The sequence below is a fragment of the Patiria miniata genome, unplaced genomic scaffold (assembly GCF_015706575.1).
Source record: "Patiria miniata isolate m_02_andy unplaced genomic scaffold, ASM1570657v1 HiC_scaffold_29, whole genome shotgun sequence".
NCBI classification, from domain to species: Eukaryota; Metazoa; Echinodermata; class Asteroidea; order Valvatida; family Asterinidae; genus Patiria; species Patiria miniata.
In genome coordinates this window covers 13,616,210-13,639,117 of record NW_024037068.1, presented here as the reverse complement: position 1 = coordinate 13,639,117, position 22,908 = coordinate 13,616,210, and the positions used below count along the sequence as shown (strand labels likewise).

At 40.8% G+C, this 22,908-nt stretch overlaps 1 protein-coding gene across 43 annotated transcripts in view; it reads left to right on the top strand.

Annotated features, from left to right (window-relative positions):
• Nucleotides 1–18,038, top strand: part of LOC119735676 (neurogenic locus Notch protein-like) — a 68,009-nt gene extending 49,971 nt beyond the window's left edge. For 35 of the 43 annotated variants that reach the window (XM_038209528.1, XM_038209524.1, XM_038209515.1 and 32 more), the window contains 19 exons: nt 204–317; nt 580–693; nt 1,093–1,206; nt 1,465–1,578; nt 2,486–2,599; nt 3,500–3,613; nt 3,873–3,986; nt 4,256–4,369; nt 6,262–6,372; nt 6,555–6,668; nt 6,966–7,079; nt 9,132–9,251; nt 10,779–10,892; nt 11,480–11,605; nt 12,042–12,155; nt 13,017–13,130; nt 13,970–14,026; nt 15,787–15,876; nt 16,535–18,038. In XM_038209528.1, the coding sequence (XP_038065456.1) occupies nt 204–317; nt 580–693; nt 1,093–1,206; nt 1,465–1,578; nt 2,486–2,599; nt 3,500–3,613; nt 3,873–3,986; nt 4,256–4,369; nt 6,262–6,372; nt 6,555–6,668; nt 6,966–7,079; nt 9,132–9,251; nt 10,779–10,892; nt 11,480–11,605; nt 12,042–12,155; nt 13,017–13,130; nt 13,970–14,026; nt 15,787–15,876; nt 16,535–16,773 (2,225 nt within the window). In that variant the 3' untranslated portion in view covers nt 16,774–18,038. The remainder of the gene's footprint in view (nt 1–203; nt 318–579; nt 694–1,092; nt 1,207–1,464; nt 1,579–2,485; nt 2,600–3,499; nt 3,614–3,872; nt 3,987–4,255; nt 4,370–6,261; nt 6,373–6,554; nt 6,669–6,965; nt 7,080–9,131; nt 9,252–10,778; nt 10,893–11,479; nt 11,606–12,041; nt 12,156–13,016; nt 13,131–13,969; nt 14,027–15,786; nt 15,877–16,534) is intronic. The other 8 variants (XM_038209487.1, XM_038209489.1, XM_038209496.1 and 5 more) reach the window with 8 other exon arrangements.
• The last annotated feature ends 4,870 nt before the right edge of the window (nt 18,039–22,908 follow it).

Genomic DNA, 22,908 nt, shown 5'->3' with positions numbered 1-22,908 from the left:
TTGTAACAGGATTCAGATAAATCGAAGTAAACTGATTCAGTATCCTGATTCAGTAACTTTCATGCACGTGTGCTGCAGCTGATCCCTCAGCGAAACCAGTAAATACATTGGACAGATTTAAGCTGTTTTGGAAAGGGACTTTTTGCAAATCAACGATGAAATTGATTTTATGCGGGTTTTCATTGTTTTTGTAATAAATACAGACATTGATGAGTGTGCCAGCGATCCATGCCACAATGGCGCCACTTGCGCGGATGGTATCAACGAGGTTTCCTGCACATGCGTAGAAGGATTCACTGGACCTCTTTGTGAAACTGGTGAGTATCATAGAAATGAACAGAAAAAAAACCACAAGATGACATTTTTCTCAACAATTATCAATGCTTACAGCAGAGAGAACTATCCCATTCGTTCCAATTGAAGTTCGGTGCCTTAAAAAAGGTTTAATGGTTGATCACAGTGTGATATATTTATTGAAAAAAAAGCAGCAACTTTGATTCAATTGGACACATTATGTGGATCAATGCTTACAAATTGGTTCACTGTTTTTGTTGTTGAATGATGCATTGCCAACTATAGATATTCACGAATGCAGCAGCGATCCATGCCAGAATGGCGCCACGTGCGTGGATGGTATCAACCAGGTGACCTGCACATGCGCAGCAGGCTTTACCGGAGGTCTCTGCGAAACTAGTAAGTACATTCTTGGATATGATATAAATTCAAGGTAAATATATGTATCGGCGGCACAGCAGGGAATAATGGACATATTTTAGTGAGAATACTTCCTTAAATATATCACCACTATTGACACCGAATACCCTCTGTCATCAAATAACGTCCGTTTATAATACAGCGCTCCCCTTTTCGTTGTTATTTGAAAAAGCAAGGATTCATTGCTTGGTTCTTGTAACCGTGTAAATTTTTTTTACAGATTTGCGTTGATAAGCGAAATGTTTAAGCAAATGTCCTGTTTGGGCTAAGAAGATTCTGAGAATACAGAGTCCACTGTAAACATGCCACATTGTCATGACGATATAATTTTGATATCACTTCGATATTATTTTCTTATCATTATTTTCATTTTGTCAGATATTGATGACTGTGTCAGTGATCCATGCCAGAATGGCGCCACGTGTCAGGATGGTGTGAATGAGGTTGCCTGCACATGCGCAGAAGGTTTCACGGGAGATTTCTGCGAAACTAGTAAGCAAATTCTTGAATTTGGTAGAAATTGAAGCTAATGGTTCCCCAGAAATAGGTGGCAGGGATTTTTGTAAAAGGATTCCGATGAATCGGAGTAAACTGATTCAATGATTTTCATTTTCTTTTTCACGTGTGCTGCAGCGGAACCCTCAGCGAAACTAGTTAGTCGTTGGACAGATCTCAGCTGTTTTGATAGGGTATTTTGTGCAAATCAGCTTTGAAATTGATTTCTTTCGGATATGTGTTGCTTTTACACAGACTTTGATGAGTGTGCCAGCGATCCATGCCTGAATGGCGCCACTTGTGAGGATGGTGTCAACGAGGTTTCCTGCACATGCGTAGAAGGATTCACTGGACCTCTATGTGAAACTGGTCAGTGCAGCTATAGGAATGAAAAACAATGGGACATTTCTCTAAACAATTTTCTCTGTTCTTTGTGTAGACAACTAGTTCATGCTTTTCCAGTTGAAAAATGGTGTCTTTAATAATAGTCGTAATAAGGGAATAAATGTGTGCTCCGGAGGTTTTTATCACTCTGTTTAATACCACTTAGAGTCTGGGTGCTGATAATTACCCGAGCCGGAGGCGAGGGTAGTTATCAGCACCCAGACTCTAAGTGGTATTAAACAGAGTGATAAATACCGACGGAGTACATATTTATTCCCATTCATAAATACCTTTTCGGTAAAAAAAAATCATATAATTCGTTCAAAACATCCCGATTTTGTTCAACAAATTCACTTTATGCTTTTTGAATCATCCCTCCTGCAAAATAATGGAGTGTTCAGCTGGCGAGTAAGATGAAAACAACCCTTTTATGGAGATTGACGCGCGCGTATCATGTTCTATGCGATGTCGCGCAGAACGCACCTGGCGCGTTGCGTTTTGAGTTACTATAAAATTCTAACTCCCTGGTAGTGTTGCGCATGCCTACGTGAGGATTGTGAACGTTCAACCAATGAAACGATAAGAGGCACTGGATTTTTAGGAGTCCACATTTTATTGTGACACTGGAAAAGTGTTTAAGACCAGCTAGCCATGTCTTTATCATCCGTTTAATACCGGCCACGTGACGGGCTCTCGACCAATAGGAATGGCTAAACTGTCTGAGGTATTTATGAATGGTTGATTAATATCTGATATACATGTATTTATTAAGAAAAAATAGCATCAATTGTCAAAATTGCTCGAATTGTGTGGATCAACGTCCTGCACATTTGCTTCACCAATTTTTTTTTTTTCCATCATATTTTTTTGTATGATGCATTGGCAAGTATAGATATTGACGAATGCAGCAGCGATCCATGCCAGAATGGCGCCACGTGCGTGGATGGTATCAACGAGGTGACCTGCACATGCGCAGCAGGCTTTACCGGAGGTCTCTGCGAAACTAGTAAGTACATTCTTAAATTTGATAGAAATTCAAGGTTATTATGTCTATAGGTGTCTTAGCAGGGAATAATGGGCATACTTCCTTTAATAAACATCGCCACTGTTGATATCGAATACCCTATGTCGTCAATTAACGTCCGTGTATAATATAGCGCTCCCCTTTTTGCTGTTATTTGAAAAAAGCAGGGTTTCATTCGTTGGTTCGTGTATCCGTGTCAGAAAAAAATACAGGTTTGCGTTGACAATCGAAATGTGTAATAGCAAATCTCTTCTGTGAGAACACAAAGCCCATTGTAAACATTCCACATTGTCATGACGATACAAAGTACAGGGAATTTTGATATCACTTTAAAGATATAGTCCATCATTTGTAATTTGTGCATTTTGTTCGTTTGAAGCAACAAAAGTGTTCAAAATCTAATGAAGGATACTGAACAACTAACCTGATGAAGTTTCAGCTCAGCTTCAGCTGTATATTCCGAGAAAAACAGCATTCTAGGATCTCAATTTCAAATCAAAAGTTGCTGAATCATGTTTTGAATTGTTTTGAATTGCAGCTATACGCGATGTCGCGCACCGATCCGACGAATTATAGCAACCGCGCACGCCTGTGCGTCGTGCCAATGCTTGCACGCGCTGCGCCGAATAACAAAACGAACTACTAATTTAAATTTTCCTACGGTGCGTCTTTTAAAACGCACCGTTGGAAAGGCCTTCTTTCGTTGATTACTTCAAAATGATAGCATGCAAGAAAGATTAATTTCACAGGGAGTTTAGTCCACTTACTATCTTTCAACCAATTTTGTTTTTCAACAATAATACGCCAGTTACTGTTTCAGATGGCTGCAAATGATGGACTATAGCTTTAATATTATTTTCTTATTATTTTCGTCTTTGTCAGATATTGATGACTGTGTCAGTGATCCTTGCCAGAATGGCGCCACGTGTCAGGATGGTGTGAATGAGGTTGCCTGCACATGCGCAGAAGGTTTCACCGGAGATTTCTGCGAAACAAGTGAGTACATTCTTGAATTTGGTAGAAATTGAAGCTAAGGGTTCCCCAGATGTATAGGTGGCAGGGAATTTGTAAAAGTATTCCGATGAATCGAAGTAAACTGATGCAATGATTTTCATTTTCTTTTTCACGCGTGCTGCAGCGGAACCCTCAGCGAAACTAGTTAGTCGTTGGACAGATCTCAGCTGTTTTGATAGGGTATTTTGTGCAAATCAGCTTTGAAATTGATTTCATTCGGATTTATATTGCTTTCACACAGACTTTGATGACTGTGCCAGCGAGCCATGCCTGAATGGCGCCACTTGCGAAGATGGTGTCAACGAGGTTTCCTGCACATGCGCAGAAGGATTCACTGGACCTCTATGTGAAACTGGTCAGTGCAGCTGTAGGAATGAAAAACAATGGGACATTTCTCTTAACAATTTTTTCTGCTCTTTATGTAGAGAACCAGTTTATGCTTTCCAATAAAAATATGGTGTTTTAACTTCCTTATGGTTGATTAATTTCTGATATACATGTATTTATTGAAACAATAAGCATCAATTGTCATAGTTGCACGAATTGTGTCGATCATTGTCATCAGTACATATCGCTTCACCAATTTCTTTTTTTCCTTTTGCTATGATGCATTGCCAACCATAGATATTCACGAATGCAGCAGCGATCCATGCCAGAATGGGGCCACGTGCGTGGATGGTATCAACACGGTAACCTGCTCATGTGCTGCTGGCTTCACGGGATCCCTGTGTGAAACTGGTTAGTGCTCGACAAACATTCTCTTCTCGACTTGAGATCTTCCTCAAACAAACAAACAAGCCCCGAGTATAGTTTGAAAAAAAAAAAAAAACATTTTCATAACAATTCATGCACTGTTTTTTTTTTTTTATAAAAGACACAAACAGTTTGTTTAAAGGCAATATGCAGTGGAAATTCAGCTCATCTTGTTTTCATGCACATTAGTATGTGTTGCAACATTACATACAAGATTTTAATACTTGTCTTTATTGGAAGTGACAAGGAAGTAATAGTTTTTCAATTATTAGCAAATCCTTTCATCAATACATGTAAGAGGGCGCTATATTGCTTTTGTCACACAAGGTACACCTCGTCGGTACTCCTTGTCAATAGTGCATTTGAATGGTACAAAAATTAGTACTTGAAAACTACCCACAAAAAAATTGGAAGAAATATTGGCCATTTCTATTGTCCAAACAAGCTGTTTAACATGATAAACAAGTAAAAAGTGGAACTTACTCCAAGAAAATGAAGACAAGTTTGATATATATTTGTACACAAAGCTATGGAGACACTACTGCTCTGCCTTGAATGACGTCATGCTTTGGCTCATGAAAATGGAAATTTTCATTAGCATAAAAAGTAAAAATCTTGAAATTTCTCCCTTTTACTGCTAAAAAAAGAGATGGAAAGTCATAGTTTCATGGCAAGAAAGCTGTTTTAAATGTATTTACGTCATCAAAATCCTATTGCATGTTTCATTCAACCTTTAGTTCATGTAGTTTACCAAACTACCCTGCCTGCAGTGGCGTAGCCACCGGGGGGGGGGGGGGGGCAACCGCCCCCCCCCATGAAACCTTGTCGCCCCCCCAGTCGCCCCCCCCCCAGTGAGATTTTGAGTTTCTAAAAAAATTAACATTGATCTACATGACGCCATGGGCGTCAATCCTGGGGAGACAGGGGGACTGGTTCCCCCCCCCCCCCACTTTTTGAAGGGTGGGGGACACAATATCAAATGTCCCCCCCCAGATTTTTGAACTCGTGTCTCATTTACAGGGCCCTATTATGTACTACAATGTATCTTTTTCTTAGAAAATATTGGTTAAAGTGGTCAGAAATTGCCTCAGATAGCACCACAGAGCATTTAGAATCCAAAATTTTTCGGGGCACTTAAGCGGGCCCCGAACCCCACGCCTATAGCTCAGAATTCTGGTAGCTGATTCAATGACTCCAACTTCGAAAACAATGTTCAAAATATTTTCTTATGCCTTTAGCTGAGAAAACCTCGAAAATTATGTTTAAATTACAATCTTTTGTGCTTAGATAATTATTGGTCAAAGTGGTAAGAAATTGCCTCAGATCACACCACAGAGCATCGAGAATCCAATTTTTTTTCGGGGCCCTTAAGCGGGCCCCGAACCCCACGCCTATAGCTCAGAATACCGATAGCTGATTCAATGACTCCAACCTCAAAAACGATGTTCAAATAATTATCTTTGGTTAAGAAACTATTAGTTAAAGCATGGAGGAAAGTGGTAAGAAATTGCTTCAGATCACACCACAGTACATCTAGAATCCAATTTTTTTCGGGGCCATTAAGCGGGCCCTTAAGCACGCCGTAAGGGCTTGCGCTTCGCGCTTCGCATCAGTTCTGATCAAGGTATGCCCCCCCCACTTTTGAGAAGCGATTGACGCCCCTACATGACGCCCCCCATGGAATGTTCCAGTGCCTCCCCCCCCCCTGAAAAATTCCTGGCTACGCCACTGCCTGCCTGTTTGTTCTTTTATCGTCCGAAGCGACATTGCACTACAGATTCACGAGGAAACAACAATTCATGTAGTGTTATACAAATCATGCCTTTGAATTAAAAAGTTTCAGGCTATTGGTTTGTCTGGTGTCTCTTTCGTGATAGATATTGACGAGTGTGGTAGCAGCCCTTGCCAGAATGGCGTCTGTCATGACGAAGTGGACGGGTTCAGATGTGAGTGTTCCCCAGGCTACGAGGGTACTTTCTGCGAGACCAGTAAGTTAAAATAACTGCACTTCGACATCAACCCACCATTCACATTAGTTGTTAATCATATCTGACATTCAATGCAGGCTAACCGAGGTTGCTTGTCTGTATTGTCTTTGAGCCTGTGTCGTTTCAACCATTGTGTTTTTTCCTGTTGAGTAATAGCCCGTCCTCTATTTTTTCCCCGTAAGGTATTGATGAGTGTGCCAGCGATCCATGCCTGAATGGCGCCACTTGCGCGGATGGTATCAACGAGGTGACCTGCACCTGCGCAGAAGGATTCACAGGACCTCTTTGTGAAACTGGTGAGTGCGATAGAAATAAAAAAGAAAAGGATATATAGTTTTTAACACGTTTTACTGCTTTTCAATTATTATGCTTTCCAATTAATCGTTTTAAAGGTATTGTTTTAATAATGGTAAGTTATAATAATTGTATATTGACATCAACCTACCATTCCTATTCATCGTTTATCATGGCTGGTATGCAGGCTTGCTCTTAAACCTGCTTATCTGTATTTCCTTTAAAACAATGCCATCTCAACTACTGTAGTGCTTTTCCTGTTAAATGTTAGATTTTCCTTTATTTTCTTTTTTTTCAAGACATTGATGAGTGTGCCAGCATTCCATGCCTGAATGGCGCAACTTGCGAGGATGGTACAAATGAGGTTTCATGCACATGCGCAGAAGGCTTTGCCGGACCACGCTGTGAAACGGGTCAGTTATCCACCCCATCGATGACATATTTATTTTTTATTAACAAGTATGTGTTGCCTTTTATTTGGTCTTGATGGAATTACTCATGAAGTCCGGGCTTCCAGGCTATAGCATAAATATGAATCGTTTGATATGGTGCAGGTACAAATTTGCATGCGGCTCGAAAAAAACACCTTTGGTTAGGCCAAAAAAAAATAATAAGTCGGTCTCTGGTCAGCGCGCGTCGATTTTAATCATGCGCGTCAATCTTTTTTTTTTCCAAAATGTTCCGCGGTAGCTCCAACAGCGCCCTCTATTGCCGCACCTCTTCCATTTTTTTCCAAAGAGCACCAAGGAATGGGAAATTGCACCAAGGCAAATGATCGAAAGCACCAAGGATAATTATGGAGGACACCAATATACATGAGGACACCAACAAAGCAAAATAGTACCCCACCTTGTCTGTACAATCCAAGCTTGAAAAAAAAAAAGCCGCGTCGCCGCGTCAATTCCGGAACTTTGGTCTGACCAGAGACCGAATCTTTCTTTTTTTTGGCCTTATATCAACATTTTGTAAGATTGTTTTCAACAAACGCACATTGCTTTCTTAGCTTGATGAGAACTGCATATTGTACATAATGTGCCACAATAACATCACCACGCCAATGGTGATTAAGCAAGGTATTGTTTGAGCCGCATATGCGTCGCACCAATGGTCAAATAATCAGGAACTATGACAAATAGTACGTATGTTGGAAAGGTATGCGTCTCAAAAAAAAAAAGCTGGTTATAATTATCACCATTTTGTGTGGTTATATTTTACCAAACCTAAGGGTATCCAGGGTGAGTAAAAAAAAAAGCCACGAATCCCAAATGTTGGGACTATTGTTTTATTGAGGTTCTGCATGTAGCACTTTCAAAATCTAGGATATAAAAGCCAAAATCATACGCTTTCTTTTAGTACAAGAATCATTCAAATCACTTACGTACAATTCAGGAAAACGAAAACAATTCACACGCATTCCTATGTGATTTGTTTTCGTTTTGATGAAAGAACACTTAATTTTTTGTGATCCGTGGACAGCTCTGTGGTTGTGTTTAAAATTCTGTAACTTAAAAAGTACCTGAGTGTTTTGAATGATTTTTGTACTAAAAAAGGGTTACGAATTGGGCTTTCATAACCTAGATTTTGAAAGTGCTATATGCAGAACTTCACTAAAACAATGGTCCTAACATTTGAGTTTCATTTTTTTTTTACTCACCCTGTACATCTTAATGTGTGGATGTGAAATTCAAACTGCCTATAGTTTGTCAGATGAAATAACCAAGCAAATTGGCGATTTAACGAGGAACTTTTTTTCGACCTGCATACGTTCTCGTTCACGTGCCATTTGCAATGGTTCTTATTCTTAAGACCGTCCTAGGCTAGCGGTCTCCACGAACTCTCTCTTTGAAAGTGAGTGAGGGGGTATATATTTGCACAGATTCCACGTTGCAACTGATGGTTAATAAGGTTCAGATTTAACACTTGTTTTAAGTGATATATCAGATTTGATTTTGCTGTAAGTTTCAGAAATGGATGGGGCTTGGCATTTTCTAGAAAATATTTTTACACTCAGGTGTTTGAAGTTTTGTATTTTCGTTGATGCTGGAAAAACACAGAAAAATAATTATGTTCATGAAGTCTGATTCCCTGACCCCACTTAAGATGAAACGGGGCGATTTATAGACGTCGGATAATTATAAGGTCAGGGAACCAATCTATCCGGTTTGTATATGTTCACAGGTGTCTAATCGATTGTAAACAAAATGTGAACTAACTAATGGTAAATTAGGGACAGTATTTGAAAAAAAGGTTTTTTTTTCCAACGCTGGTCGCCCGACCAGCGTTGGAAATCGATACAAAAATACGACTTTTCTTAAAAATGCTAGCACACCAGGTGCCACGATTTTACAGAATCCTTTAGACTGTCATTCACTAACAGTCCAGTGAGGTATTTCATATAATAATTTGGTAGTTTTATGTATTTAAGTTTGCAAACGTTGTGCATTCCCTTTAACGATTACCTGCAGTTCTGCCCAAGAATCAATGTGATAGCGACCCGTGTATGAATGACGGTATCTGCATCCCTGAAGCGGACAGTTTCAGCTGTGACTGCGCTCAAGGCTTCCAGGGAAACACGTGTGACATAAGTAAGCTGTCTATTAAGAATGTCTTCAAATGTAAACCATTTGATATGCAAAAATTTAGACCTTCTCCCACGAAACCCGGACAAAGTTGCAGCAGGTGTATTCGCACAAAGGCAATGTGAAGACATCACTTTGGGGGGGGGGGGGGGGGCGAAACTGACCATTTTGAGGTTGTTAAGGTTTTCTGACTCGGTAACTATAAATTTGCAACCTTTCGAAAATGAATATAATCCATCAAGCGGAAATGTGTCTTGATTGATTTAGTAAAAACAAATGTGTGTAGAAATGTTTACAAAAAATCGCGTAACCCTTCTCCCAGGGGTGATAGGGTCATGGCACCTATGAAAAGTATGTATTATTTTGAAGCTGAAAATCTCAGGTGTTTGAAAATGCCTGAACACCCCCCCCCCCCCCCCCCCCAAAAATAAACCCAACAAAACAAAAAATGCATTTGTCAACTTTGTATCTGTATCTGTAAAGTTTTCCTCCAGCACGGAGGCGGCCCGCTAGAGTTGGCGTGGTGCGGGGCTAGAGGGACTAAGGGAGGACGTTGATGTTGCACGAGGGATCAGTGATAGGGCATTTTTGAATTGATTCAAACTGTTAGCATTGATGACGTGAGAAGGCAGGTTATTCCAGTGTGGGATTGTGGATGGATAAAAACTGGTGCTGTAGATCCTGCTTTTGGCATGAAGTCGGTGGTATGAGAATTGGTGAGACCTCCTGTGTGTTCTTGTTTGTGAGGTGAGACTATGCCCAGCTTCAATGTCAACCGACCCATCAACAATTGTGTAGAGCATGATGAGACGTGTCGCCAGTCTTCGGGACTCAAGGAGTGGCCATCCAGCTCATGTAGCATGGGAGTAACACTGGAGTTTATGGTGACATTGTTGCGGCAGCACATTCTATCACCCGATCTTTGTATGCTCTCGAGTTGTTTCCGTTCTTCGTCGGTGTAAGGAGCCCAAGCGCAGACACCATATTTCAATTCGGGCGAACTAAGGACTGGTACAAGCGGCACTTCACCTCTCTTGGCTACAAGGCTTGAAGTTACGACGGATGACACTAAGTGTTTTCTTTGCAGAAGTGGTGATTGTGTTGATGTTGCAAAACCAAGCACACTTGCTACGTAACATAACCCAGATATCGATGACGTGTTTTTTTTGTAAGTGGGGTGTTGTTAGTTCTATAGTTGGATGTGGTGGTGGTCTTTTTGGTGGTCGTGTGCATTACAAAACAGTTATAGGAATTACACTTAATATGCCATTTGTACTCCCATGCAAACGGAGCATCAAAGTCTTTCTGTACTGTTTAAATGCAGCATCTGCAGGTTATGTCATTTCTCGATAGGAACAAGCCTGATCTTGGGATGATACCTGAGATTGAATGTCATTCACGTACAGGAGGAAATCAGTGGAAGCTAGAGCACTTTGTCCAGGTGGTGCGGGAGCAGGTCCTTACTATTGCTTTATTCCCACCAACCGGTGTGTTGATTTATGTTCTGATTGTTTGTTTCATAATTTGCCATAGATATTGATGAGTGTGCCAGCAATCCATGCCAAAATGGCGGCACCTGTGTGGACGGCATCAACAAGGTTTCCTGCACATGCGCAGAAGGATACACCGGTGTTCTTTGTCAGATAGGTAATCAGCACACCAAGGGGTTCATTTTAGTACTGGAGGTGACAAAATAGCACACAGAATCCTGACTATTGTGTAGACAAGATGCATCAAAGGACTTCAAAATACTAAGAATAAATCAAATAGTCTGTTGTGTACAGTGGATTAAACCGATCTGCACTGAAAAATTGCCTGGGTTAATTTTACCAAAGAAAGGGTGAAAACTGGAACTACCCAAACTTGGGTTGTTCTATAACCAATTGTTTGGATTTCGTGCTCAATTCAACCAAAACTTGTGGTCATTCAAAACCAAATTTAATTTGGTCTTGTATGACTACAACTTTTGGTTGAATTTAACATAGATTTTTAACCCAAACAGTTGGTTATAGAACAACCCAAGTTTGGGTAGTTCCAGTTTTCACCCTTTCTTTGGTAAAATTAACCCAGGCAATTTTTCAGTGTGGGCCAGCTTAACTATATGAAAGCCTGTTCCTTTTTTGGGAGGGTGGAACCAGTGATGACAGAAAGGCGCAATACAATAGCTAGTTCTTTGCTTGATTTTTTTTAGAATGGCAAGAAACAATTTGTTGTTTACATTTGTTCATCCTCAGCTGTGTCCCAGACGAAGGAAAGTGCATGTGATAGCAGCCCTTGCCAGAATGGCGTCTGTCTTGACGAAGAAGACGGTTTCAGCTGTGAGTGCTCCTCAGGATACGAGGGCGACTTGTGTGAAACAAGTGAGTTTCGATTTTGGATTCTAGGAGACAAACTGAAGTTTCAGGACAGGTTATTTGGGATTTTACTGCTTGTTCTTTAATTGTTCACAAGTACGACACCCGAATGCCACTACCTACAGTTGAACATAAGCATTTCAGACACATGGTCCAGTGAACATTGACCTTCAGGCAATATTAAAACGTTCACCTGAAGCGAATGACCAACATCCCGAAATTGAGCTTATAAAGTTTACAAACAAATCTTTATCTTATTCATGGTTCATGCTATTCAAGCAAAGAGCACCATATCCCTGAAAATTATTTTGAAAAGTTGCTACTGGTTGAGGTATGTAGATCATTTGTGTCGGCGGAGACCATTTCCTGCTATATGGGGCCCTTACGTTATGCCACTGAATCGCATGTTTATATCAATAATCTTTCTCATTTATATTTACAGAGTCCAACGGCTGTATCGAAAATCCCTGTAAGAATGGAATCTGCATTAAAGACGGTTTGGGAGGTTCCAGATGCATTTGTTCCCCAGGCTACGAGGGGGTCGCGTGCGAGATCAGTAAGTTTTGTTTTACATAGAATGGTGTGCCAGAACAATTCTGAAATGCTCTAAATGTTAGAAATTATTCTTAATGTTTTGTTTTTGAGATATCCCTTTGATTGCAACTTCCATTGTCCTCCGTTTTCTAGCAAATACACAATGAGTTTTGATATGATCGACGCCCATTAATTTATTTTAATTCAGCCCGGGATGGCCCACCAAAGCCTTTCTGCTAGTTTCAATGGGGTCCCTCAGTACGAAAACCCTAGAATGACAACGCAGGAAAAACCCATGGAATCAGGCAGGAACTTAAAACCCAATTCACATATTGGCCCAGGCGGGAATCATAAGCCAGATTACACATATGAAAGGCGTGGAAAGTACTGCTTCGCCAACCTGATTCCATGGCAATATAATAATAACGGAGTCTTATATAGCGCACATACCTACCAACAATTAGGTACTCAAGGCGCTGGAAATTATGTCAATTATTAAAGAAAGGTAAATAAAGTTTATGAGAAATATGAGACCCATTGTGTAGCACTTTGTAATGGTTTACAAGGTGCTACGGCGCACATTGCAGCCACTGCCAGAAACACCGGGGCAAACCCCTTCTCTCAGCGATAAGTGTTACTGGGTTCTTCAACGTGCATTACACAACACACGGGACCTACGACTTTACGTCCCATCCGAAGGACGAAGCAATAATGGTAAAGTGCCTTGCTCAAGAGCACAAGCACCATGTTCCCACGGTCAGGATTTGAAACCATGCACCACGGCACACGAGTCGAACACCGTAACCATTGGACCACAGCGCCCCAATATCTGCTAGATAAAAAAAAACCTTTTTTGGGTTGATTCTCACTATCCTTTTCTCAGATACTGACGAGTGTGCCAGCGATCCATGTCAGAATGGCGCCGCGTGCGTGGACGGTGTCAACCAGGTTTCCTGCGAGTGTCTTGAGGGATTTTTCGGGCCTCTTTGCGAATCGAGTAAGTATCTGTCTTTGCCACGAGGTGTACTCAAGTCTTCAGATGCTCCCACAAGTCAGAGGTCGAGTTAGAACAATATCTATTTATTTTATTGTGTAGACATTTCGAGCATGGGTAAGCAGGCTTTAGGGCTACAGTGTTTGAGTACACTTCTGCTTACCCTGGTTGGTTGGAATGTTTTATTGTCCTTGTTTTCTGTCCCTCTATCTCCTCTCTCTTGTCAAACTGTTAAAGTCTTGTCTGGTCATACGTTTCTTTTAACATTATTGGTTCCTTTTCAAATTTCAGTTTTGTTTACTTTATGATACATATTTGCTTTGTCATTGTACTTGTTTTGTTGGCCGAATAAATAATAATAATATAAAACTCAAATTGTCTCCAATCTCTTTGTTAGAAACGCAAGAAAATAAGCCTTCATTGCTAGTTACGGGTCTGAAATTCTACGAGTTATTATAGAAGTTTGTAACAGAAAATGTTTTCCCTCATGTAGATATTTCAGTCAATAATTGAGGGTTCGTATGTGCAAGCTACTCAAACGAGCTAGGAGAAAGGCATTATTACGTCAAAAAATTCGTCCCCCGCTTGATGTGTGCTTGACATTTGAGTTGACGTAATTTAATTTAATACTCCATGCATGTTACATATGACTCAAGAGCTAGCAGTTATCAACGAAAATGTGAAAGGCCGACGCTTTCCAAACATTTTAACAATGCTGTTTCATCACATAATCCCGAATACATTTACAAAATGTTTCAAGGAATTAGCTTACTTAATATAATAGACAATTTTTAACCAATTCATGAACAAAATACTAACGTTCTTTTTTTCTCTTGATGAAGGCTCGCCAGTCAAATTGGAAACTCCAATGGTACCAGTAGGCCCAGAGATCTCTGAAGGTATGTTTGCAACGTTTAGGATATGACCCTCAAATAAAGCACACAAGAGGTTCTAGATGATCACCCAGATGGAGGCGGATCATGATTTTTTTTGGAAAGGGGTAGGAGGTGGGGATCTTCAGTGGAGCCAGCACTAGGGTAGCAGTGCATTAAACAAAAAGGAAGGGAAAGACATGATTAGGACTGTGAGCTTATTATTCTGTGAAATTCGGGTGAACTTTGGCGCTGAAATTGCTGTATATTACAATGGATCATAGGCACTGTTTCTGTAATCCCCCAAGAAAATGGAACAGCAAAGAAAAGATGATGAAATAAGCTTTAAAGGTATAGTCCATCATTTGTAATGTGTGCATTTTGTTCGTTTGAAGCAACAAAAGTGCTCAAAATATAAAGAAGGGTGCTGAACAACTAACCTGATGAAGTTTCAGCTCAACTTCAGCTGTATATTTCGAGAAAAACAACATTCTATGAATCTCCATTTCAAATCAAAAGTTGCTGAATCATGTTTTGAATTGGGCCTGAACTCAGCGTCCGAGACACGTTCTCACTAAGCCGATTGCAGCTCACTGATCTCTATATAAAGACTGGATAGCGGATATGCATACAACATTCACACAGTAGACTTTGCATATTGACCAATTCGCCCCCGGTCTCACGAAGATGGCCGCGTATAATACGAACGTCTACGCGTAAATACGCGCGCGTTGTATCAACAGTTGACGCGCATTTTGGTCACTTTCACATATTATGATGTTCTAAAAGGGACACATTTCCGTAGTGATTATTATTTCAAAAACGCCGAAAAAGTGATCTGCGGCATTATAAAACTAACCACAACGTTAGAAAAATCCCAGTTATAAAACCTTGGTCAGTTGGTCAGTGGTGGTGGCCAAAATATAAGTTAAGTGAACCGCGACGTTACAAAAGAAATCATGCTGTCTATAAAGACGGCAACTTGTCCTTTGTAGATCACCAGCCGGTCTCACCAATATGGCGTCAAATTCGTGCATTGTGCGGCTCTATATTAGCTATCCAGTCTTTAATAGAGATCAGTGTTGCAGCTACGCGATGTCGCGCACCGATCCGACGATTATTGCAACTGCGCGCGCGTGTGCTTGCGCGCTTCGCAGAATAAAAAAAACGAACTACTAACGGAATTTTCCAACGGTGCTTCTTAAGACGCACCCTTTGGAAAGGCCTTCTTCCATTGATTTCTTCAAAATGACAGCTTGCCAGAAAGAATAATTTCACAGGGAGTTTAGTCCCCTTACTATCTTTCAACCAAGTATGTTTTTCAACACTAATTACGCCAGTTACTTTTGGGATAGCTGCAAATGATGGACTCTGGCTTTAATTAGATGTATGTCTCAATTACACATTATGCATGTGAGATACTGAAAAGGGGGTTCAGCTCCGACCCACCTCGGTCGTCATTCCCTTGGATCCGCCCCTGTACCATGCAATGTAGGTGTTTTCCACTTCCAAATGTCTAGAAGCAATGACGTAACAGGTGTTCTATTGGCTTGGGACCCTTGGGGTGTCATTTCAAGAAGGGGAACAGTCCTCGAGGGGCGTGCCCCATGCTCCCTATTTACGCCACTGTTTGAAAGCCATGAAAATCGACCATAACACTTTAGTTTCGTGCCCGATTTGTTTTGTTAAACCTCCATTGAACACGCGTATCTTTTTATTCAACTTTATTTGTGTAGATATTCGTTGTACGTTTACATATATATGCTTATACGAATTTTCTTTTGCAGTAAACGCGGAGACGTCTTTGCTGCAGGTGAATCTCATCACAGCATACTGCATCAAGAAGGTCGTGGTGAAGAAGCGTGGAGACTGCACCAGTAAGTCTTCACGTTGTTGCGTTCAAGTTAAAGAGCAAATCAAACTGATCGAAATCATAATCCATTAACGGAGGCCAAGGGCACCCAATGGCAGGGTTATTTGCAGAAAGAAAAGCCTTGCTTTTATTAAGAAATTCATGACATGTGGTTTCTCGAGATCTAAAAAATAAACTTGGCTGTTTGAATTCCCGAAAACACTCAATCATTAATGCTTATACTAAACCAGATTTGATTAAAGCAGAAGAAAAAGAAAAAGAAGAAGTAAAACAAAAACAAAAGTTTTATTGCTCTACAATCCCGGCCGAAATGGTTGGGACACTTGGAAATAACCTCCAACGGTCACCAACTCCTCCACTCCCCCGGTCAATATTGTTCTCTTCAGCGGATGGAGCACACACCGCGCAATGAGAAACAACATTGAGCGGGGCATGGGGGTTGGGGGCCCAGCGAGATTTGGCCAGAAAATGAAATGTCATATCAGCGCAAAAAACAAAAACGTTCCCGAAACGCCGACTGAGAAATGCTGACCCCAAAGCACTGCACCCCCATAAAAAAAAATGATAGTAACTTTCCTTTCAAGGTTGTTGTGTAGTGGAGGGGTGTGTTATGTTTGGCGTGGATTTGAACCCTATTTATTTCCGCTCTTACGCATCTACAGGTGATCGTTTGACCGGTGCCGTGGTCCGTGCCGGGACGAGCTCCACCGGGCTCAACAACGGTATGTGCGGCTCGGCCCTGACCGCCCAGCAAGCCGAAGTACGCCGGTCTACCGTGGACTTCGTGTGCGACCCTCCCTTGACGGCCCAGTTTGTCACCGTGGATATCCCACTGCTGAGGGTCACCCAGCAGCAGATGTGCGAAGTGACGGTCGAGCAGGCGATCCCAGGACCATGCTAAATTTTCAAGGAGCAGACATTGCATGGAATATCTGCAAATACGGACACAGACAGGAGCGGACACAGACAGGAGCGGACACAGACAGGGACGGATCCAGAAGGGGAATGGTGGTGGGGGGGGGGGGGGGGGGAGGGGAACTGGTTCCTGAACCCCTTGTATTTTCAATTTTTTTATTAGGTGTTTGCATCAGAGTTTTGGAACTACTAACATTGTCCGTATTCATCACGATGTCAAAATCATGACAACTCAGAGAGAACAAAGTTCTATTTGTAATGATGCTCTACTTGTATGCTCTTTATCTGCATAATGAAAACATCCAGTGAAAAGACTTCCAAGTTGTAGAATTTGTTTCACACCTACAAACTTAATTATGAAAATCAAGCAACACGAAGAGATCGTCTATGCACGGGAGCGTATTTTATGCAGCATACATCGTATTTTAACCGATCACATCACGCACCCTAACATGAATATTTATGACTCTGATGGGTGGATGGAAGACACTTAGGTTCTCGTACTAGTGTTTCCCCTTCAATTAAACTTATCCCAACCAACACAAATAATTTGATGAAAATGGGTATGGGCACGAACCACATATCTTGCGGTCAAAAAATCACTCCACTATCCATTAGGACACTGTGGCAGCTCGACGAAAGCCGTTCTGAAATGTTTTAGTGTACATGCATGACGAAATGACAGCAATGGTGTGGCGTCATTGTTATTTTCTTATGAATAAACATCGAATTAGCTGAATAATCATGATCCATTGACGATGTGCGCTGCAAGTAAAAACACCGCTGTACGCGGAAGCAATCCTGTGTATCTATTTTTTTAAACCCTAGTCCTGTCTGATATGAAACGGTTACCACACCGTCCCGCGCGAGGTTGCAAATGGTGCGCATTGTTGATTTTCGAGAAGTACGGATATTAAATATTTCTCTAGTCGTTGAGAATGTACGGATGTTAAACTGATTTAATGGTTAGTGGTTAATGGTTAATGGTTGATTAACTTCAGTGGTTTTTTTAGGGGCCTTTACATGGACATTGTTTGAATTTTTTTATAATTTTGTTATAATTATCGCACGTCTGCATCTTTTAAACAGGTAACTACAGTTAACAATTAGAATACATAAACAAGTAGGAACAATCATGAAAATACAATTGACAATCACATCGGAGGAAAGGCATATGATGCCGAAACAATGTGAATGATAAGGCTATTAAACAGATTTTAAATAAAACATATAGGAAACAAATGATTGCAATTTGCTGTCTCAGGTTGTTAAGTTTGTATGCATGCCTGATAAACGAAAAGGAAAACGTGAACACTGGAATTGATATCCTTGCGGAATCATTTCTTTGTTCCCGTGTACTAACATTTTAGAGTTTGAAAGTGAAGTTTCCAAGTGCTCTTTTTTTAACCAGAGTTAATTTCCTGGGCTGAAATTCGGACTTAATATCCCTTACGTAAAACACTTAAATTCGCGACGGATCAACACACCTTGGTCCTTGGAAATTCATAGTTTTGAGCAAAATCCATATAACTATATTTCGTGATAAGCTTGTGGAGACGTATTCACCTATTGAAATTTCCCTGTAGTGGAGACGTATTCAATCTTGTGTTCCCTTTTAGGCACATGGCTCGACAGGGTACCTTATATCAGATCGAATACCAAGCTTTGTGTGTACAACCGACTTTACTGCCTAAAATTCTAGAAAACGAACCACACAGGAGTAGTCTTTGTTATATGCAAGCAGATTCGGCAATTAATCATGCAAAAAAAATTGTACATGTACTGCATTTTGACCTCGCTATTCTGACCATTCAGCAACCGCTTTCTATATTTAGTCATTGAGTTATAATAACCCCGTAGTCGCGTCATGGACGTCTATAAATAAAACCTACATACGACATCTGTTATCCTTTTTGCGTCGTGAATTGGGCAAACAAAGCCTGCGGTCACCCGCTCTGTGAAATGTTCCGCGATGCGCCAAGCTTAGCTAATGTTGTGGCTAGGTTTGATAGATCTCTATGTCAGGCCGCTGTTGCATATAACAAAAGCATTGCATCCGACTTGACTGATCAAACAGATTTCGGAATGAAATGACGTCACGATTGAGTAAAGTCGACTCCGATTGGCTGGTGCGCGGGGTCGCAGATATTTGCATTTCTATACCAGACGACACGTTGGAACGGAGACTAGGCTCCGTGGACAACGGGTAATACTTGCACCAACACAGGAGCAGCTATATATCCGTACACTGAAATGAATCTGAACGACAATTTTACGACTTTGGTCGGAAAAATCTATACAGGTAATACAATCATGTTTTTCTCCATCAGTGTCAGGAGGAATGCAGACGTCCACAAATAGGAAAAAGACGAGGTTTTATAGTTGTAAAACAACACAAATTGAATATTTATTTATAGAAAACAATTAACTTCTAAATGCCTGTCTTCAGGTTGAATGCCTGATTTTGGAAAATACGGTCAAGATTGATTGATGCTTTTAAAAATGTACGTGCAGGTTTATGGTGTAAATCGAGGACACACATGTGGAGCGTCATCGATGAATTGAGGACAGGAATCAAATCGAGGACGACCTCGATTAGAAAACGTGTACAAAACCAATGAGAGCTGTTGCAAGAAAGTTAGGGTATAAACAAAGGAATGAGGACGAGGAACAATCGAAAATCCTGGATTTACACCATAAACAAACCTGTGTGAGGCTTGTGTGTGGAGGCGAGGTGGGTGGGGATGGGGATGGTTTGACACCTTCTTCCTATGGTCCGATGTTCAATAGGTGGCGCCCTTCAATAGTGATGCTCTTCGAGGCGGCACAGTTGAAGGGCGCAGACCAGTAAATCGGTCCGAAATTGCCTGCGCCGGCCAAATCACGATTTCCTTCCCCCTTAAAATCTTCGGTATTTGAGCATGCTGTGGGCCATGAACTTGAGGGGTTGTAAAAAATATGAGTGGAAACCGTGCACAGGACTGGGAGCTTGCAGTTCTGTGTAATTTTGATGTAATTTGGACCCTAAAAGCGCTCTACTTTGCAATGGAGTGTAGGCATCGTTTTTCAAAATGGCGATGGGCTTCAGGACTATTTTCAGGGGTGATCATCTTCAGATGGAAATTTCTCCTAAAATTCATCAGTTGACCCCCGAAAATTGAAAAGAAAATGAAAGATGATGAAATAAGCTTTAATTTGATGTGTGTCTCGAACCCCTTGGAGAGTTGTGAGTATTTTCCCCGAATTTTTGAAGTGGGAGCATTTACCATTGGGGTCTATGGAAGTTTATTTACTGGTCTGCTACCTGAAAAGCTACTGACAAGAGCACACCGCTTTACACATAATGTGGGGAAAACCTTAATTTCCTTTCTTTTGTTGTCCTTTGTTAAATCTCAAACACCATAGTGTTTCCATTATGGGGCAGATTAATTTCTGTAAAGACTTCCTTGTGGGGTCTATTGTTCTGTTGGGTTTTGTACCCCATATTAGGAACCATGTATACACGTACTTTTTGAATTTACGGAGGCCTGGTGTCCCGTACACGGAACAATTGCCTGGGTAAATTTTACCTAAGTAAGGGTGAAAACTGCAACTACCCAAAATTGGGTTGTCCTTTACCCAATTGTTTAATTTAGAATTTCTGTTAAATTCATCCAAAACTTGTGGCATACCAGACTGAATTTAATTTGGTCATGGATGACTACAAGTTTTGGTTGAATTTAAGAGAAATTCTAACCCAAACAATTATTGGGTAAAGGACAGCCCAATGTTGGGTAGTTGCAGTTTTCACCCTTGCTTGGGTAAAATTAACCCAGGCAATTTTCCAGCGTAAATGAGTGCCTTTTCTCGTCTACCCCCAATCAAAGTGACTGTAAAAACTGTGTTTAGCTTTTCAACACTTTTCCAAACACTTTCTTGCTATCAGTTTGTAAACAAGTTTAAATACTAAACATGTTTAGCGTAAGGATGGATGGTGTTTAGCAATTGAACATTGATGTTTAGAAATTGAACACATAATGTTTAGCTTCTAAACATGTTTATACAAAGTGATAGCAAAATTGTGTTTAATTGCTAAACACAGTTTAGTATACGTCACTGCAACAAGCAAACAATACCCTGGTTTAATACTGCCTGGCTCTTGTTGTTTTAGTCTGATGTCCCTTAATACTACCCTTAATTTATATTAACTGTTCAAAATATCCGTAAGCAATTTCAATGTGTGTTATGTGTTTAAAGTTATGGGGATCTCCGGTTTACAGGGTAGCTCTACTTTTTTTGGAGACTTGCACTGCTTACTGTAATTTGAGATATTGCCATCAGTTTTGAATTGAGTAAGAGGAAATATAAGTGTGAACTGAACTGCACTAAAAAAAAATGAACCGGACAATGACCTGAAAAGTGAACAATGAGCAATCGGCCGGGGCTCATTTCTTTCTGCAACCAAGGATCCTACACACAAGGATTAACGACTCGGCCCAACTCCTGGTTAGACGCGTGATAACGGCCGTGCTGGTGGCAAAAACCATGAATACTTTTCAACAAAGACCACTGCGCGCGGTGGCTTTCAAATTTGCAAGGCTCTGCTCCCGATCTGGCCTCGAAGTCTGTCAAGCCAGCGAATTATATGTTTGAATATTCATTAGTCTACGTTTTTGGTCATTATCATTGAATTTTGATAAGTGATTGTCGGGTATTAATGCCCTTTATCACGCGTCTAACCAATTAAGGCAAATCCGCTCAGTGCATTTTGTACTCGAGCTCATAACAGTCGTTTATCCTGGTGTCTAGGATGCAACAGTGGCATGGCAAGGTCATTTTTTATTGGTGGGGGGGGGGGGTCAAAAGTACGTGAACATCCTTGATGAAATGTAGACAGGCTTTATTTCTCAAGTCACTTGGCGTAGGAGAAACTGTTGGCGTTATTAATGTTGGAATGATAGAGTATCTCTAAACAGTATTTAAAACTTGATCTCAACGCACACCTTTACAATTTTACCGGTTCACTGGACAATCGGGCCATCGTACAGAGGTGTGCGCTGAAAATTCGGACAAATCTTACCGCATATACCGGGCGACAAACATGTCTGATTGTTTTGGTATACGATTTCACCCAACCCGATATCACCAGACGCACTGTTGATGTTAAGACTCGGGTTGTGAAATGCTCGAAGACATTTCCGTCATTTTTCGGGTATATGTAGCCTAAGGTGTGATGAAATAAAAACAACTATTGCGTCTGTCATGAAATGAGTACAGAAGGTACTTTTGAGAGCTGTTTTTCAGGTCCTGTTTTGACCCGAACGTGCAATTTGTGTAAAAGTCGTCGTTGGGGGCAGCAAACAAAACATAGTAAATCGTGACGTAATAAACAGGACTCCCGATGGGTGCGCGCCTGCAAATAAATTCCCATAGACACTAGTGCTAAATGTCCATACTTCAAAATTCATTTAAAAATACTCAGAACTCTCACAGGTATTCAAGCTGCACAGAAAAATGATGATCAACATGTCATCTTTCATTTTCTTTTCAATTTTGGGTGGGTTGACCATTGACTTTTTGAGATATTCTCACCCAAATAAGAACACCCCTAAAACGAATGATGTTTCCCGAACTGGAAAAGTAGCCATTTTGAAAAAGAATCCCTCCACAACATGGCTAAATAGCGCCACTTTCGGGCCAGATTGCATCCAAAATGCTCAGAATTGGAAGCTCCAAGTCCAGGCCAGAGGTTCAGTGCCACATGTCTTCAATTCCCCAATTCCATGGTTCTCAGAACTCTCTAATATAGAATATTTTGAGGGTATAACTTTTATTTATGAGCTCGGCGGACGGATTTTTGGTCTATTTACAGGCGTGCACCCTTTAATAGCAGGCAACTCTCAAATTTTAACACAAAACCACATTCAGGAGAAGTAGAATATCTTCAAAGTCATTATTTTGAAAAAAAAAATGAAAAATATTGCCCCTCGGAGAAACCACAGGGGCTAATTTGTAGGGTGTGGCTATGGTGTTTTCTACTGTTTTGAATAGGAAAATACAGCTTGTGTGCATGCAATATGCACATGGAAGTTGTTTTTTCTTTCCTTCTCACTTCAAATTTTGCCACATATTCCTTTCTTTT